The sequence below is a fragment of the Vicia villosa genome, linkage group LG4 (genome assembly GCF_029867415.1).
Source record: "Vicia villosa cultivar HV-30 ecotype Madison, WI linkage group LG4, Vvil1.0, whole genome shotgun sequence".
Lineage (NCBI taxonomy): Eukaryota > Viridiplantae > Streptophyta > Magnoliopsida > Fabales > Fabaceae > Vicia > Vicia villosa.
The window spans coordinates 193,538,486-193,556,544 of record NC_081183.1 but is presented as its reverse complement, the minus strand read 5'-3'; the positions used below and the strand labels follow the sequence as shown (position 1 = coordinate 193,556,544).

At 30.1% G+C, this 18,059-nt stretch overlaps 1 protein-coding gene across 1 annotated transcript; it reads left to right on the top strand.

Annotated features, from left to right (window-relative positions):
- Positions 1–5,319: 5,319 nt before the first annotated feature.
- Positions 5,320–8,793, top strand: LOC131596567 (probable hexosyltransferase MUCI70). The gene is made up of 6 exons (XM_058869251.1): positions 5,320–5,775; positions 6,515–6,732; positions 6,885–7,061; positions 7,147–7,302; positions 7,663–7,939; positions 8,209–8,793. The coding sequence occupies exons 1-6, from the start codon at positions 5,415–5,417 to the stop codon at positions 8,439–8,441; spliced, it is 1,422 nt and encodes a 473-aa protein (XP_058725234.1). The 5' UTR covers positions 5,320–5,414; the 3' UTR covers positions 8,442–8,793.
- The last annotated feature ends 9,266 nt before the right edge of the window (positions 8,794–18,059 follow it).

Here is an 18,059-nt window from a genome sequence, read left to right as displayed (position 1 = left end):
TAATTTTTGTAGATCTGGACTATAATGAGATGGAACAAAAATTTTCAGATCTGAAATTATACCATATAAAATTGAAGGTGAGTTGTTACTATGTGTTTATTTTTCTAATTCTTTTTCGTGTTTGTGTTTTGGAGCAGGACATTGCGGCTGGGATTTCGCGCGGATGAAGGTGTGTGAGCGATATCGGCACGAAAGAGTTTTGGATCAGATCTTCTGCTTCCTCCTTCTGTTTGTTCTTGATCTTTTATTTTTTTGCAAAAAAACTTGAACTATAATAATGGTGAGAATTTGATATTTGGTATTGTTTGATCTTATATTATTAGTGTGAGTTAATGTTGTTTTGATTTAAGTTAATTGTCATAATTGTTATAAGATTCATGGAGATCTTGAATAAAATTTACAGGTTTGTGAAATGTATGTTTTTTTGTTACTGTTTAAAATCTTTATGACAGATTGGTTGGATTAAAAATACTTAATGTTTATCACAAAAAAAAAAGAATATTAATTAAAAGATAGTTTCATTGCTATCATTTATATGTTGGAAAATTATTATATTTCTTAACATTAAGATATTTATTCTATTTTATCAAAGTTTTATATTAAGGGTTGTATGCCATTTTCTATTCTCTATGCTATAAAATATATAATATTTTTATTTAGCCACTCTATTTTTCTGCTATGATAGGACATCACATTTCCATCTCCTAGAAAGTAACAATTCTACTTGCAATATTTAACAAGCATGACATTTTGGGTCCCAATGAAACTTATATTATTATGTTTTTCACTCAATATTGGTCATTAAATAACCATTAAATTAGAATGAAATAAGGATTAATTTTATCATTACTTTTATTTATTATAATGAATAATTTATTTAATAAATACAAAATTCGAAATTTTTTATTTTTGTTATTATAGTTCTTTTTTGTTTTATTTTATTTCTTATATTTTTTGTTTTATTTCTTATTATAGATCTTTTTATTTATCTATAGAACTGAAAATTATTTCTTTACATTTAAGATTTTTTAATTATATATTTTTGCATTAAATTATTTATAAATTATTTCTTCTACTGGTTGTAATCTCATTAAATTTGTCTTCAATCATAAATGCTATAATAAAAACAGAGATTTAAGATTAATTTTTTCTAATGATTAATTTATTCTTTATGAGATTATTATAATTTTGTTGTATCTATCATGTTCAGGAGGTATTGATGTTTGGGATACTTAACACATATCGGAGGAGGAGTTGCAAACATAACAAAGACTGAGATCAAAAGAGTGACTGAGATATAAATTGTTTTGTGACTGAGAATATTTGGATGCAAGAATTGCAAACATAACAAGGATTACTGAGATGAAAATTGTGATTGAGATATTAATTGTATTGTGATTGAGAATATGAATACTAGCAGCATAATATATTTGGATCAAATTAAAATAATGTTAACTGAGTCCAAATAACTCAATTTTTATATAATAATAAAATAAGTCAATTACTTAATTAAAATTATATTAAAAAAATGAAACTTATCACACTTTAATTGTTTATGGCCAAATTTTTTCTATCTTATTAAAAGTGTTATTTATAATTAATAATTAAGAGTGTTATTTATAAAATTTATTATTGCATTAAACTTTAAAATTTAATATTTTATAATTGTATTATTGTTGCATTTAACCAATAATTAAGATTTAAGAGTGTTATAATTATTTATGATAGTCTACAGAATTGTACAATATATAAAATGGTTCAACGATATTAGTTGATTCTTAATAGTGACATAATTATTTGTAGCAATGAAATTGGTCTCATTTACAATTTAGAAACATTATTACAAATCAAAACCTATTCAATAATAATTTATTACTCCATTATAATAATAATAATTAAATAGTTGTTAATGTAAAAGTGTGTGAAATTGAAAGTGAATAATTCAAAGTGACAAATGTTGGTTGAAATGTAATGTAGACGCGGGATTTAGTAATAACCGTGGTACTACTAACAGGGGCTGGTGTGTTAGAAATAATCAAGGTAATTTTATCTTAGCAGGTTCGGCGTGGGATTCGAATTTTCTTTCTGTTGATGAGGCAGAAGCTGTGGCCCTTAAGGAGGCAATCCGGGAAGCTATTCTAAATCATTTTGATAAAGTCATTTTTGAAAGTGATTCCCTTCGGGTTATTCAGGCTATTCATTCTACCCATAGCGGAAACTCTGAATTTAGTTTGATTATTTTATCTATACAGAGATTGCTACAATGTTATTCAAACTTTGAGGTTAAGTTTATTAAGCGCCAAGCGAATATGGCTGCCCACGTGCTAGCAAAGGCGGCTAATTCTTGGTCTAGGCGTATAAGTTTTAATGTACCTCCTCTTTGTATTGAGCATATTTTTAATTAATGAAATGTGCTAAGTTTGTTTTGATCAAAAAAAAATTCAAAGTGACAAATAAATTATGGTTTATGGAAAAGTGTGTCAAAATTGTAGGGAGATGAGTGTTAGATAAGTTAATAGAATAAGGGAAAAGCTAACATGTTCCCTAAGAGCATCCACATTCATACCACCCAATTTGGTGGTATAAATGGACCCCACTTAATATAATATATTATTTTACACTTCTCAATTATTTAAACCACTAATTAAAATTTGTAAATATCCATACTACCCATCTAAAAACTTAAAATGGGTCCCACTAATCACACAATATACACTAAAAAATTGAAAAGCACCGTAGCATTATTTGGATATGGTGGTTATGTAATACTACACCATTTCCATTCAATTATCCATACTATTATGACACAAGTGGTACATGTGGCAAATACCACCCCCTATATTTATGCTCTAAGGGCACAAGGTAATGAAATATTTATAGAAATATCTTCTTGGAACGCGTGCATTCAATATATTGAAACTTTAAATATAACTTTATTACATTTGATTACATTTAACTTTTTCTAATTATAGTTTTCTTAACATGTGCCCTTAGGGCACATGTTAGCATGACCCATAGAATAAATTGTGTGAAACCAGAAAAATATATCGCATGTGATATCTTAGATTTTTGTGACTCCCTATGTAAATTATGTTGATCATTGATATTATATTGTACAACGTGAATACACAAAAAAAAAAGTGAATAGATGTTATTATTAGCTGTGACTCCCTATAACATTGAATTGATAAAAGTAACAAATATAATAAATCATTACTTTGAACGTGCTCTATGTATTTTTATTTTTATTTTAAAACTTGATATTGCAAAATTTTAGTTAAAATAAAAATTTGAATTTAGTTAAAACTTGATATTCCTACCAAATATCTTTTTGCATGTCTAATTTGAAAGTACACCTAAATAGTCTCAGTATTCCTTCAAAATAAGTTGAATGTGTTGAAAAGTCTACTATTCAGGCATCACTTTTGCAGTCATGTCTCTCTTCTCATCAGATTGCGACTTTCATCTCTTTTCCTCATTTTTCAACTCACCCATCTACCTTCAACTTTCATCTCACATAAATAAAAATAATATTTATATATGGGATACAATTTATTATTGATCTAAAACATTTAATACTATCTTTTACTCAATATCTTTTAACTTGTACTCAATCACTTTTCTAAACCACTTTTCAATTTCACATTTTCAAATTAAAGATGTCTACTCAACACTGTTTGCGTCTTCTATTTTCAAAGACGTGTACATTTTCTAAACAATTTAAAGTTATGACTTTATGATTTTTTTAATAAATAGTTTCTAAAATTATTGCTTTTAAAAAGAAAATAATGTATAAGTAAATTCATGATTTAAAAATAAAAATCATTTGTCTCTATTTTTTATCATAGAGTTATTAGTTTATAATCTATATTTTATTTTATTTTATTAGTTTATAATATCTATGATATAGTTTAATTTTTTTATTTTAAAATTAAAATATATTATTTGTAAGTAAAAAATATGTATTTTTTTTAAATAATAAATTATTTTGGTTAAGCTATTTTATTTTTCTTTCTTTTCATTTTTATTAGATTTGGAAGCAAATACACGCAATACATTAGTACCTCGTGCAAATACACGGGTATCCATGAGTTTAAATGTAAATACACGGGTCCCTTATTTATAGGGACTAAAAACGTATTTAACCCTAATTTTTAACTTTAAAATTGTTTAGGAAATTTTGATTCACCTTGAGTTTATTGATTCACCTTGATTTTATACCTATTAATTGTATTGATTCACCTTGATTTTAATTTTTTAATAATTATTGAATTCTTTCGGAAGTGTATATCCGAAACATTCCAAGACCAATTCGGTCTTGTAATATTTCGGATATGCATCTCCGAAGACACCCCTCTCCCAAAAAGGGGGTGTTTTCGGAAATGCATCTCCGAAAACTCAAAAAAGAGGGTGTTTTCAGAAATGCATCTCCGAAAACACCTTTTTTTCGTGTTTTCGGAAGTGCATTTCCGAAAACACCTTTTTTTTTCAATAAAAGTACGTTTTCGGAAATGTATTTCCGAAACAAGGGGTATTTTGGTAAATTCACCAGAGGTGACTAAGAAGGTTAGGAGGTGGGTAAAGAAATTTTCTTAATATATTGGTTTTAATACTTAAAACGGTTTACTTTACCTTCTACAATTAATGATTGTTTTTAAATTTTTTATCATTCACTATCATAATATTCATTTAATGAATTTGATAGTAAGTGATTTTAAGGCCAACAATTTTTGTGAATAAACTTAATACGTAAATCAATTTTACAATTTGTAATATTTTTTAAGTTAGTTTTAGCGTATAAAATCTGATGCAAAAATAATATTATGTTTTACTAAAATTTTTGTCCAAGAGAACATGAGGTTATTGATTAAGATTATTAGCGAGACATGAAGTTACTGATCAAAATATTGATTATTAACGAGACTTGAAGTTACTGATCAAAATATTTTTTAAGGTACATAGGGACATGAAGTTATTGATCAAACTAATATTTATATACGGGAACATGAAGTTATTGATCAAAATATTGATTATTAACGGGACATGAAGTCGTTGATCAAAATATTGATTATTAACGGGACATGAAATTACTGATCAAAATATTTTTTATTAATTATACATTCAATTATTATTTTTTCACGGGTAATCAGACATTTTTTATTAAAAAATATATATTTAAAACAAATGCGCGTCCCATACCAGAACCCGTGCGAACGCACGGGTTTGTTACTAGTTAAGTATATTATAGAATAAAGAGAGTAACTATTTTATTTTTGGAGCTCGAACAAGTAATAATAATAATAATAAAAATAATCAATTGCTATCAATCACAGAGAAAGAGAGAGAGGCAGTTATTAATTTCGTTACCATTCCGATTTTCCCCTCTTTCCATTGCCCATCACACACCTTCCTCAATGTTCCACACCACCGCCAACAACCACCACGCCGTAACGATCTCCGACGACGAAACCGATGAACTAGGTCGCATGCGCGTTCGCGCTCGCCGGAAACGGAAGAAACTCGGCAACCGACGATTAATCAGGAAGCTTCTAGTCAAATACTGGATGCTACTCATCATTATTCCAGCTGCGTTTTTGCTGTTTTACGAAGCAACACGAATTGGCCTAAGACCTAGTGCTTCTAATGTTATTAAAACAGCACCAGGTAATCAAGATGATGATCGATCTAGTCCTACATTGGCTCAAGAATTGCATGTGAAAACTAATTTGAATCGGCTTGATCCTACTACTCATGTTGTTGCTGGTGTTAGAGAACGTAAGTCCTTAATCGAATCCTTTTTTGTTGTTGATTTTGATTTTGAATTAATTGATTTTGTTGAATTGATTGTGGTATGAAGTTACTAGTTGATTTGCTTGCTGGTTTATGTTTTAGTTTGTGTTTGATTATGCGCGAGACAAATTGATTCTGAGTGAATTGATTTTGTAAAGTGAGTTTAAGATGAGGGATTTATGTTTTGTATATATTTATGTAAAAGTAAGTTTAACAATAAATTTGAGTGTAATATTGTGTTTGGGTTAGCGGTGGTGTTAAATTGATTTTGAATAAATTGATTATAAAAAATTTATATTCTGGACGAAATTGAGTTGAATGTAAAGTAATTTAGTTTAGGTTTGGGTACAATTATATAAAAGTGGATTGAAAATGAATGCAAAGTGTCAAATTCTAGCTTCAAGTTACAATTAATTTTGAATTCAAAATCAATTATACACGAGAACATCCAAACATGTCAAAGTCAATTCTACACCTATAATTCTATAATCAATTTTGTCTCCACCATAAATAGAATCATACATAAGTGTGCCAAAATTAATATCATGCTTTAATAAACACTTTTGTTAGTGGTATATCACAAGAGTGAATGAAAACATGTACTTATTTTGGCTGCCCTTAATTCTTTCATATCATTTGTAGAAATGAGCGAGGTTTTCTATTTCATTTTGATAAAACTTAAGGAGGCCGATGTTGTGTATGACATATGAGTTGATTCTAACAGGTTGCTTGAAGCTTCTACCACCTGAAAAACTTGAGCAACTAGAGATTCCTGTGGAAGAAGAATCTACTTTACCTATTCGTGAAATCTTGTACGTGTCAGGAAATGATTTGTCTTTTGAAGGAGGCAATGCTACATTGTCTCAATTACGTGCGGAGGATATAAGGTTTAATTTATTTACTGGAAATCAAACATTTGAGGAAAGAGATAGAAGTTTCGAGGTGAATAGTGCTGCTTAAATCATTTTCTACCAGAATAGTTTTAATATCACATTTTTTGGCTACTAGTTTTCACTACTTGACATAATTGGTTTATAGTTAAATATACTGTAATATATGTAATATATAGTTTGCTTTGTTTCTTCATGGTATAGGTGAAAGAAACTACAATGGCACATTGTGGGTTCTACAGTGTGGATGGAGGATTTAGGATATCTGATGAAGATAAAAGTTTCATGCAAGGTTGCAAAGTGGTGGTATCTACTTGTGCATTTGGTGGTGGAGATGATCTCTATCAACCAATTGGAATGTCACAGGCTTCACTTAAAAAGGTTATTTAAGTAGTATGAGACTTTATTCTTGATGTATCTTAGAAGTCACTAATCTTATTTGCCAAATCTATTTAGTGGTATGCAGGTTTGCTATGTAGCATTCTGGGATGAGATCACACTAAAAGCACAGGAATTAGTGGGTCGCAGAGTTGGAGACAATGGATTTGTAGGAAAGTGGCGTATTGTTGTCGTTCAGGATCTTCCCTTTTCTGATCAAAGGTTGAATGGTAAAATTCCAAAGGTATTAAATCTTTGATGCCCGCCTCTCAGCCCTCTCTCCTATACATCATTTGCTACATCTTGATAATGTTTCATTTCATGTGCATAATCATCGTGTTGCTGCACTTTCGCATGCCCTACCAAAATGTTCTCATGCGAGTCGTGTTTTTTCCATTCGCTGCTATGTGAGCCATGTACAAAATGATTGTCATCTTCATTAACTCCATGGATACGCGCTCTATTTTGTCAAGGAAAATCTGATATATGCAAATGATGGTTTTACACATGTTTTTCGGGGAGTGGAGGGGGGACTTTCTTCTTATAAAGCTTTTTTGCTATTTGTTTCTTATTTTTAACCGCGTGTGGGCTTGGTGTCTTTCAGATGTTAACCCATCGTCTTTTCCCTCAAGCAAAATACTCTATTTGGGTAGACTCCAAGTCCCAATTTAGGAGGGACCCACTAGGTGTGTTGGAAGCACTCCTCTGGCGCACAAACTCTATACTTGCCATTTCAGAACACGGAGCTCGTAGCAGTGTCTATGAGGAGGCCAAGGCTGTTGTCAAGAAAAACAAAGCCAAGCCGGAAGAAGTTGAAGTGCAACTGAATCAATACAAAAAAGATGGCTTGCCTGGAGACAGAAGGTTAAATGGAAAGAAAGGTATAAATTGATTCCATTTTCATCAGCTAACAGTGATTATAAAACTGTCTTCTTTTCTTCATAAGAGAAATTTTTCGGATCTGTTTTAACTTTTATCCAAGATTTGCTGTCATCCTTTGATATTTTTTTTTTGTCTTTAGCTATATGTATGTCGATAGATGCCAATCCTGTCATTGAGTCTGTTACCAAACATTTACTTTCATTGATTGAACTTTTTCGTTATCACCCCACCAATATTTTATAATGTTCAGTCAAACTTGTTTTTGCAGCTCTATGTGAAGCCTCTGTTATCGTGAGGAAGCTCACACCACTATCTAATCTGTTGATGTGCGTCTGGTTTAATGAGGTGGTTCGCTTCACTTCTAGGGATCAGCTCAGCTTCCCATATGTTCTGTGGAGGTTGAAAGCATTCAAAGACGTCAATACGTTCCCTGTCTGCACTCGCAAGGATTTAGTCAATAGCATGGGCCACATCCGCAAGGCAAAACCACTGCAAAAATGATTTAGTTAAATTGGTCGAACCATTGAAGCGATCCCTACCTGTAGTTATCAACTCATTCCCTATTTGATTTTTTCATTAGCCAATTCTAATCAGGTAAATGTGTTGTTTTTCTAGCCCCTCTCCCTCCCTCCCTCCTTCTTGTCGTAATCGGTATAGGCTATAGTTTGTATTTATTGATTATTATGAGCTTTTTGATTAGGTTATTCTAGAAAAGTTGTAGTTGATGGAAAGAAAAATCATACAAACAAGAGATTTTGCTTTGGACTTTATTTCTCTGACACGAATTTCTGCGATGTTGACACCAATATCTTTTAAGTGAAAAAAAATCTGCAATTTGTAGGTATTAAAATAACTCTCCCTTGCCAGACATGACTGTTATTCCAGTGGCATATGGCAAGGTTAACGATCAAAGTTAAACAGATAAGGCAATGAAACACCGAGATTGAAACCTTGCTTTATGAAGGGGGAACCCTTTTAAAGTTGATTATTTTTATGAGGAAATGACTTATATAGGATTAAGGTCTACCTGGGTTCTTATTTTAGTGGTCATTTAGTTTTAGTTTCCAATTATTATTATTTTTTGAAATATTTAGTCTTCAATTTTTTATCTTTAGATTGACTAGTCCTGAAAAAAAGACATACATAATGAAAGGGGCCTTTCCAATGTTGGGTAGTTTTTAAGAGCATCTCCAATGGTGCAACCCATTTTTGGGTTCTTTATGGGTCCCACTAGCCACATCATCTTAAAATAATTTTTATAATTTTTATTTTAATTGTGTAATTCTAAAAAGTTATTATTGGGCCCACAACTTTACCTCATAAACTAATTTGATTGGGTACCACAATTTAATCATAGTTGCATTGCAATGCAATGGTACTATGATGTGGCATGTCTAGGTGGAGAACTTATTAGAAGGAACTACCATTGGAGATGGTCTAACTTTTTATTATTAGTAGTAATGTCCTATGGGGGTTATTATGGGTAGACTTTTGTTTTATGTGATTTTCAAATGAGAAAAGGGAGATATGGACCTTAGGTTGTTGTGTAAGTTAGTTTTACACTAACGTCCAACGAAAATCCAGTTAAGTTAAACTTAAATTAAAAACTTATTACGAAAGGTCATCAATGAATAATGATATGTTTTGGGTTCTTTCCAAGAAGAAAAGAATACTAGAGATTCTTTAAACCTGTATTTTAAAGATATACGCGGTGAAATGTTGGTAAACCTGTATTTTAAATCGTGATTTTATAATTTTTATGAATTTTTATATGTATATTAAATTGTGATTTTGTAATTTTTATGAATTTTCATGTGAGTATTAAATCGTAATTGGACCTACGTTGTAAATTTCTTGTCATTAGTCTTGGAAGCCCTCTCTATCTTGACCTGTCAACCCCCCACATGAGGGCTGCAATTACACTTCTGTCTTTATTAAATAAAAAATCGATCTTTTAAAAGTATATGCAATTATCAGATTTTTCGTTGAAGAATCAGATTTTTTTTTTGTCTTTTTTTTTTTTTTGTTGGGACGAAGAGAATTGAATATTTTGCAAAAGTATGAAGAATTACTGAACATTTTAGAAATTGTTGGTAAAAATTCTTAAGATTTTGGAAAATTGTTGAAGAAATATCGAATATTTGGAAAATTTAGTGCATATATATCGATTATTTAAAAAAATCAATGCAATTGTACCAGATATTTTGAAAAATCTGATAAACTATAAGACCTATTGGATATTTTAAAAAATCTAGTACAGACCAAAATTTTTGAAAATTTTGGCAGGTAGTAGATAGATTTCGTAAGAAACAAAACTTTTTAATATTCTTATCAAATTATATCTGATAAAATATATACATATAACGCAAAAAGTGCTACAATATCAAGACAAAATAAATTATGTTGACTTTCTAACTTCTTTTTCTAGTGCCTAATACGTCTCGCATATGCTGATGCTTATGCTCGTGCATCTTCACTGCAATTTTGTCTCCATCGGTCTCTGACAAGAGGCAAGGCATAATTGGATTTCAACTTCATTTAAGTCAAACGACTGTTGTCAACAAAAGCAACTGCAATCATTTTGTGTCTACTTAAAGCTATGCATGAAGTTATCAATAATGGGAAGAATGTGATTTTAAGGTTCCTGGACAACACTATCAATATGACATTATATTTAGAAGTAATAGGGTAACCCATATTAGAAATCATCATACACTTCTCACAACTACACACACCTAAGCTAGCTACCCGTAAGACACTTGTAACTCATGGTACCGTGTCACAAAACAACTTGGAATACAACTGGCAGTGTTGATAAACTTCACCATCTAACTGTGTCCGAACCAAAGGCCAAGACTCTTCGCCATATCCAAGTAAGCTTGCAAAAGCACTGAAACCACAATTGTCATTTTTACCCACATCAATAATGTCATCAATGTACTTATGTAAGAAATTTGGAAATTGAGACAAGTAAAGAAGTCTTGAAGACTGACTAATTGGTTGAGTTTCAACTGGTTTTGTAAATGATCTCTTCGTAGACTGACTTTCCCGCGAGCCCTCAACATACTCTTACTACGAAGGATCATGATGCATATCACTCTCTTCTTATTTTTCCTCTTTGGCTTGAATTTCAATGTGGCGGACACATGGACGATGTGGATGGATGAGTTAGTTCTCGAACTTTTTTCTTCATCAACATCTGGCCTACAATATCCAGCGTATTGAAATACCTCTTCAATCTTTCACACTTTTCTTATAAATCTAATTGTGTCACATTCTCTTCTTTAGTGACCTCATGCTTTTCAATTAATAATTTCTTCCAAAACACATGAATCGATTCTAACAAAATAGACTCACCTTGTATTTTAAGACCTGCAAGTTCACTTGCAGAAGGTAATACATGTGTTATTCTAATGAAGCAATCACATGCAATTTTGTTAGAACCAACAAATTTTACCATTTTGTGCTGATACTCCAATGTGTTGTATAGGCTCTCTTGAAACAAAGTCGTGCAATCTTAAGTAAAATAAAGTGTTATACCGAGGATCAATGTTGGAAATACTTTTCTGAAATGACAATCTAATTGAAACTTTGAAACTTCAACATGGTGTTCACAACTTTCCAACTACTACATTAATCTCTCCTGCTAGCTGTCAACATGTTTTTTAGTCTCCAATGAGCAGACTCAGCCCTTCAAAACATAAAGGAAAAAAGGGTGTCATTGTTTTATAATAAGTAATGCACTCGTATTCAAAGTCACGTCAATGTAAATGTTGGTTGTAGTGTTTCCTAAATGAGGGACTATATTAGTCCAAACAATGACAACTTTTTTCTTATACGGTGTCAACCAAGTTTCGCGCGCATACTGGACAAATTTAGGAATATCAGCACATACAACCTCAAAACCCTTCAGGTGTACCAAAAACTCAGACTCCGTATTCGAATATATGATGTTGTTCATTAGATCTATAAAATATCCATGCCTATGTGATTTGACATACTTCTTACACTTCACACTAACATTTTTTTTTAAATATGGAACAGACACAACAAATGAGTTGAGTTTTGAAACACTACTACCACAACATTCATAAACGACAGTTCATAGTTTGTAGCCAAAACCTTCTGTAGCAACTTCTCGTAAGCGAACAACTCTTTTACATTCTCAACTGCACGTGTGAAGTCCCCCCCTTTCATGTTTCATACAGGTAAATCCAATAGAAAATGTCAACTTTGTGGAGGTAACACCAGCAATCTCAAATAGTGATAGTTGGTACCTGTTTGTATTTTATGTACAATAAATAATCAACAACTTCCAAGTCAGAATCAAATAAATGAAAATAGAAGCGGTTGAAGCCTGCAGTACATGTTTGTTTTGCATGTACAAATACCGAATAAATTATCAGTGTCAGAGATATCATAAGCCTATTAATTTTTAAACAAGTTGAATATTAAACATGTAAGTCAAACATACAATGTCAGTGGTGAAAAACTATGTAAAATCCGTAGGAAAAACATCAGGATCTGGACCACACAAATGAAGCATACTGAACTATCAGATTTTTTGATTTTATGCAAAAGTTTCGCTATAATGGATTTTTCACAAATTCTGGTACTTTTCAATGCTTCCCTGATATTTTGAAATATCCGATAGAAATGTACCAAACTTTTTGAAATCTCTGGTACGAGCACAAACCCCTACCCATAAAATATCGGATTTTTCCAAAATATTTGGTAAATCTGCAACAAAATGTCAGGTTTTTAAAAAAAATCCGCTAACAAATACCAGATTTTTGAAAAAACCAGGTAAAAACTCATACTTGATTTTTAAACTTATGCACAAACACCTACCCAAAAAATGTCAGATTTTTTTCAAAAAATCGATAAATCTGCAACAAAATGACGGGTTTTTTTAAAAATCCAATTAAAATGCAAGCAAATACCATGTTTTTTTTTTTAAAAAAATATGATTAAAACTCATGCCATGTTTTTAGAATTCTGATAAAAATGCAGAAAATTCCCCTCTTGCAAAATTTTTCATATGGATATCTTGATATAACTATTAGATTTTTCATTTCTACCATTTTTTACAAAGTTAATGTTTTTACATCGGAAGTGAATTTTTGAAAAATAAATAATGAAAATGATATTTTTGTCATTATGAAAAATGGAGGGTGCCAATTTAAAGTTGGGAGTGGCCAGATAAAATCTCCTATTCTTGGTTGAAATTCTTCTACCCTATCTTCCCTTTTATTTTATGTATATTTTATTTTATTTTTTGTTAAAAAAAGAAGTTGTTTTTCCAAATGATTATATTTTATAGACACTTTTATATCCAACTATCATAAAGGCAAATAAGAGAGATTTGAATTATATTAATGAAGATTTTGAATTTTAAAATAAAAATTTTATTGACTTTAATTATTGTTAAGCTTAACAATCATCACATTAGGTTATCTTACATTAGTCATATTTAATGGATTAATAAAATAATAATAAAAAACTCATTTGTCTCATATTGCAACTTTGATGTTTCAATCTTAAACCATAATTATTTGTCATTCATTGAGAGTATAAGGCATCATTTTTAATTGATTTGGAGTGATCTGATCATGGCGGTCACAAGTTATCCATCAACTTGATTCCTTCTTTGTATCACAAATCAATTCAATTCAAATAACTTTAAGGAAAACAATAATATGCGTCTTTATTGTCTTTTTAAAGACATCTTTTGTCATCACATATTCACAATAATATTTGCAATATAATGTGGATAACAACACTAAGTAGAAACATAATATTAATTGAATTTACAAGTGTCATACAATAAGAACATTAAACTATTCATGTACATACTAATCATACTATAATATTTACAAGTGTCATACAATACGAACATTAAACTTTAGTTGAAGAATTTACTATTATTAAATTTGTTTCATGTGTTCAAATGACACTTTTTATTTTTGCACCTCTTCTTTCACTAATAAGTACTTCAATTTCATGTGTTTAGTGCCCTTTGAATACTTATCACTCTTGGAAAAGAACACAACTGCAGAATAATTACAATAAATTCTTAGTGGCCTAGCTATATTTTTTACAATAACAAATTTTGAAGTAAAGTTATTGTTAGAATCATATTTGTATATATTTTGTTCATAGATTTTGTGGTATTTCTCAACTCTTTTACCAAGTTTTGATTCAAGTTAGTTATGATCTTATGAAAATGAATAACATTTTGTTTGAGCTTGGAGGTAGTTAGTTTGTAAATATGTATTTCTTTTAATCTTTTGTGTATGAGCTTGGTTAATGATTAATATATGGTGAATATCTTGTTATTCATGTCCTATTTGTTGCTTTGGATCACTATTGAGAGATATGTTTCAAATCTTGACCTAAAGGATGTTCATCTATCAATAAACAAACTCTAGAGATAGATTTGTGAGTTGATAATCACTTGTATCGAGTTTTTAAAGATTATCATGTTGATTTTCGGCGTGAGAGATCATCTGACAGTTAATATGATAATATTCACGATATTGCTTTAGAGATAAACAGTATCGAGAGGATACGTGGTTGTATTAATAATTAATAGGTTCTTATACATCATCATTAGAGTACATATGAAGCAGACTAATGAACACTGATCTTGGCACAGTTTTCTCAAATCGTTTTCAAACCCTATTTTATCGTCTTTATTTACCTTTCATGCTATTTACATCTAATATTACCAAACTGTTACCCAACCTTAGCTCAAAATACACTAAACTGTAGAACGACGATAGTATCACATCAATCCCTGTGGAAATGATAAAGGAAATACTTACCCTTTTAACAGTTATGCAATCACAATGATTGAATGGTGGCCTTAAAGGATGCCATAAATTCTGCCTCCATAGTAAAAGTAGTAATTATAGACTATTTTCCACTCTTCAATGGTATTGCTCCTCCATCCAGAAGAAAGACGTGCCCAAGTGTAAATTCTCCTTAGTCCATACATCCCTCAAATATGAATCTGAGTAGTCTACAAAGCAATATGATCTTTTTTAAATGAGCATGCAATATTGGTGCCTTGTTAGTACCTAAGAATCTTCTTTGCAACTTTTCACTAATTTATTTTATAATTACTTTAATATCGACCCTTGTATGAGAATACATCAAGCTCCCAATCACTCATGCGTATGAAATATACTCAATTTATTTTTGTTCCATTTCATTTTTAGGATATTTCATTTTATTAAACTTCCCCCTTTCTGAATATGAACTATCCTTGAGGAGAATTTATCCATTATGAATCTCTCTAATATTTTATTTATATAGCATTTTTGAGAAAATTCCAACAGTCATTATCATACATTCCGAAATATTTATATTCTTATCATATAGGATGTCTCACTCTCTTCTTTCATTTCACACTTATTAGAGAAACAATTCTCTACATCATTCAACAAAGCAACATAATTGACAATAAGTAAAATATCATCAACGTAGAAGATCAAAATTATGAATTTTCTTCCACTGACTTTCATATAGATACACTGATCTACAGTGTTTTATAAAATACCAAATGACAAAATGGTATTGTTAAGTATAAGATACCACTGGCTAGAAGTTTGTTTTAATCAATATATTGATTTCTTTAATTTACAAAATCGGTTTTCCTTTCCTATAGTAACAAACCCTTCAGGTTGAGTCGTATACACTTTTTCTTCTAAATCATCATTCGGAAAAGCAGACTTCACAACGATTTTGGTGAATCTCTAAGTTATAATAAGCCACAAAATTCAAAATGATTCTGAAAGATTCCTTCTTTAAAATAGGATAAAAAGTTTCTTTTTAGTCAATACCATCATTTTGAGTAAAATCTTTAGCAACGAGTCTAGCTTTATAACATTTAATATTGCCATTTGAGTTTTGTTTGGTCTTAAAGACCCATTTACAGACTATTCATTCAAGCTCAAATGAATAAATAATATATCTTTCGAAATAATAGGTATTCCTTGCATTTCAATCCTTCTTACGACTTATCTTGTATTTCTTCCATCATTTGTTCTTGCTCATTTGTGACTTGCGCATTGTCAATTGGTTCATAAACTATATGTTCATTTTATGGATTTTGAATATTGATTTGATGTTCATGTGTGTTGTATGACGGTAACACAACCAGAGTGACAAAAACTTGGGAAGATTCTTAGGTGAAGAAGATTCACCACAAGTCTCTATGGGCCCCGTTTGTTCTGGCTTTTTTTAAAAATGATTTTTATAGTGTTACCAAATTTTGTGAAAATTTTTTTTACAAAGAAACTTTTTATAAAAGCTTTAAATGAAAATTTTGTTTGAATAGTTATTCTTAAAATGTGATTTTAGGTATTTTATCTATTTATGGGTAAAAAATTTGGATATCAAAATTTCAAAAAATCACTTAATTTTGAAGCTATTTCAAATAGATTTTCATAAAAATTATTTTTGAAATACAACGTTTTGAAATAATTATGATTTTGACCAAATTTTGGTCTTCAATTATGTATGTTTATGTTATAGGATGTCAAATTAAGTGTTTCATTTTAGAAAAAACGAATATAAAAAAACTTGTAATATTTTGAAAAACAGTTTTAGAAAATCTATTTTCAAAAATACAAAGAAAAAATTCATTTTTTTAAAGCTGAAACAAACTGGCCCTATATTATCCACTTTACATGATTTCTATATGTGGGGTGAAAATTATATAACATGCAAGTACTCTTGATCCATAGTAGCAAGTGATAAAAAGTAAGAATGATGTTCCCACATGAAGAGTAATGTCTTATATTAATTTGCAATAAAGAATCTTGAGAATGAGCATGAGCAAAGATAACAATAATAGATGTTTGTCACATGTTCAATTATAAATAAGAATAAGAGAATACGTTGATTTTAAGAAGTTAAGTTATAATGGAAAAAATGTTAGGCAATGATCCATTTAATAAAATTTTCTTAGTGTGTGTATATGATGTGAGCTGTTGTGACAGATTAGGTCCTAAAATGATCTAAAGGTGTATTCCTATATCACCAACGCATATACAAGAAAGTAAGGGACAAATTCCTATGCCTCCCATTAACTTAGTTGCTTGTCTTGGTTTATTCTGATTTCCCCAATGATTGTAGCCTTTTATATCTATTTTATATCTAAAGTAGATGTTCTAGTGAATATGTCTATTATACTATTTCAATCATATTTATTATGATATCCACTTGTTAATGGATTCCTCGCATTAACAAGGTTTTATTTATTCCTAATATGATCAGCCAAAAAATATATATGAAAATGAAAGATAAAAAAGTCACTAATACCACATCACATAACACAAAAGAGTAATTCTATTAAACTTCACATTGTTTGACATACTAGAGTTTAGCTCATGATGAGCAAGGTATATACATCAACAATGAGACTTAAGATGGACATTCTTAAACACATTATGAAAAAGGAATAAAAATTCAAGAGTAACAAGATATTTGCTTGCAATATTCAATTAGCACGAGACGGGTTCTATCACGCTAGAGTGTGCAACCCTCTACTCAACAAAGGAGAAAAGAGAATAATTCCACACTTTACTCAACTTTCTTTTTAGCATTTCTTCTTAAGTTTTTTTCTTTGAATCTTAACCTCCATTCATTTCTTCTTAGAGGTCCTTTTATATGTATATTCTTTTAGGGTTTCGTGAAGTATTGGATAATGGAATTCTTGATTATCTATCACATTTGTTACTATGACTAAAGTGAAATCTCTTTTAGTTAATAGAAAAAAAAATGCTAAGAAATAATTTATTACCATGGTTATTTGAAAGGCCGTTATAATACGGTGTTACCAAAAGTCTATTTTGTAATAGTGCTTATTTATTACCATCATCATTATCATTATGATCATCATCCATGTTACTTGAAGCAATAACCAAATCAAACACATTGTCATAAAATGGAAACCCATAATCCAAACCTAAAATAAAGAGGAAAAATCCTCTTGCAGCTATAAATTTATTGAAAGGAGCATCAATATTAAGAATACTATAAATCACAATAATATTTATTTTAACCCTAACAACAACAAGAAATATGGAACCAATTCCAAAAACAAAACCT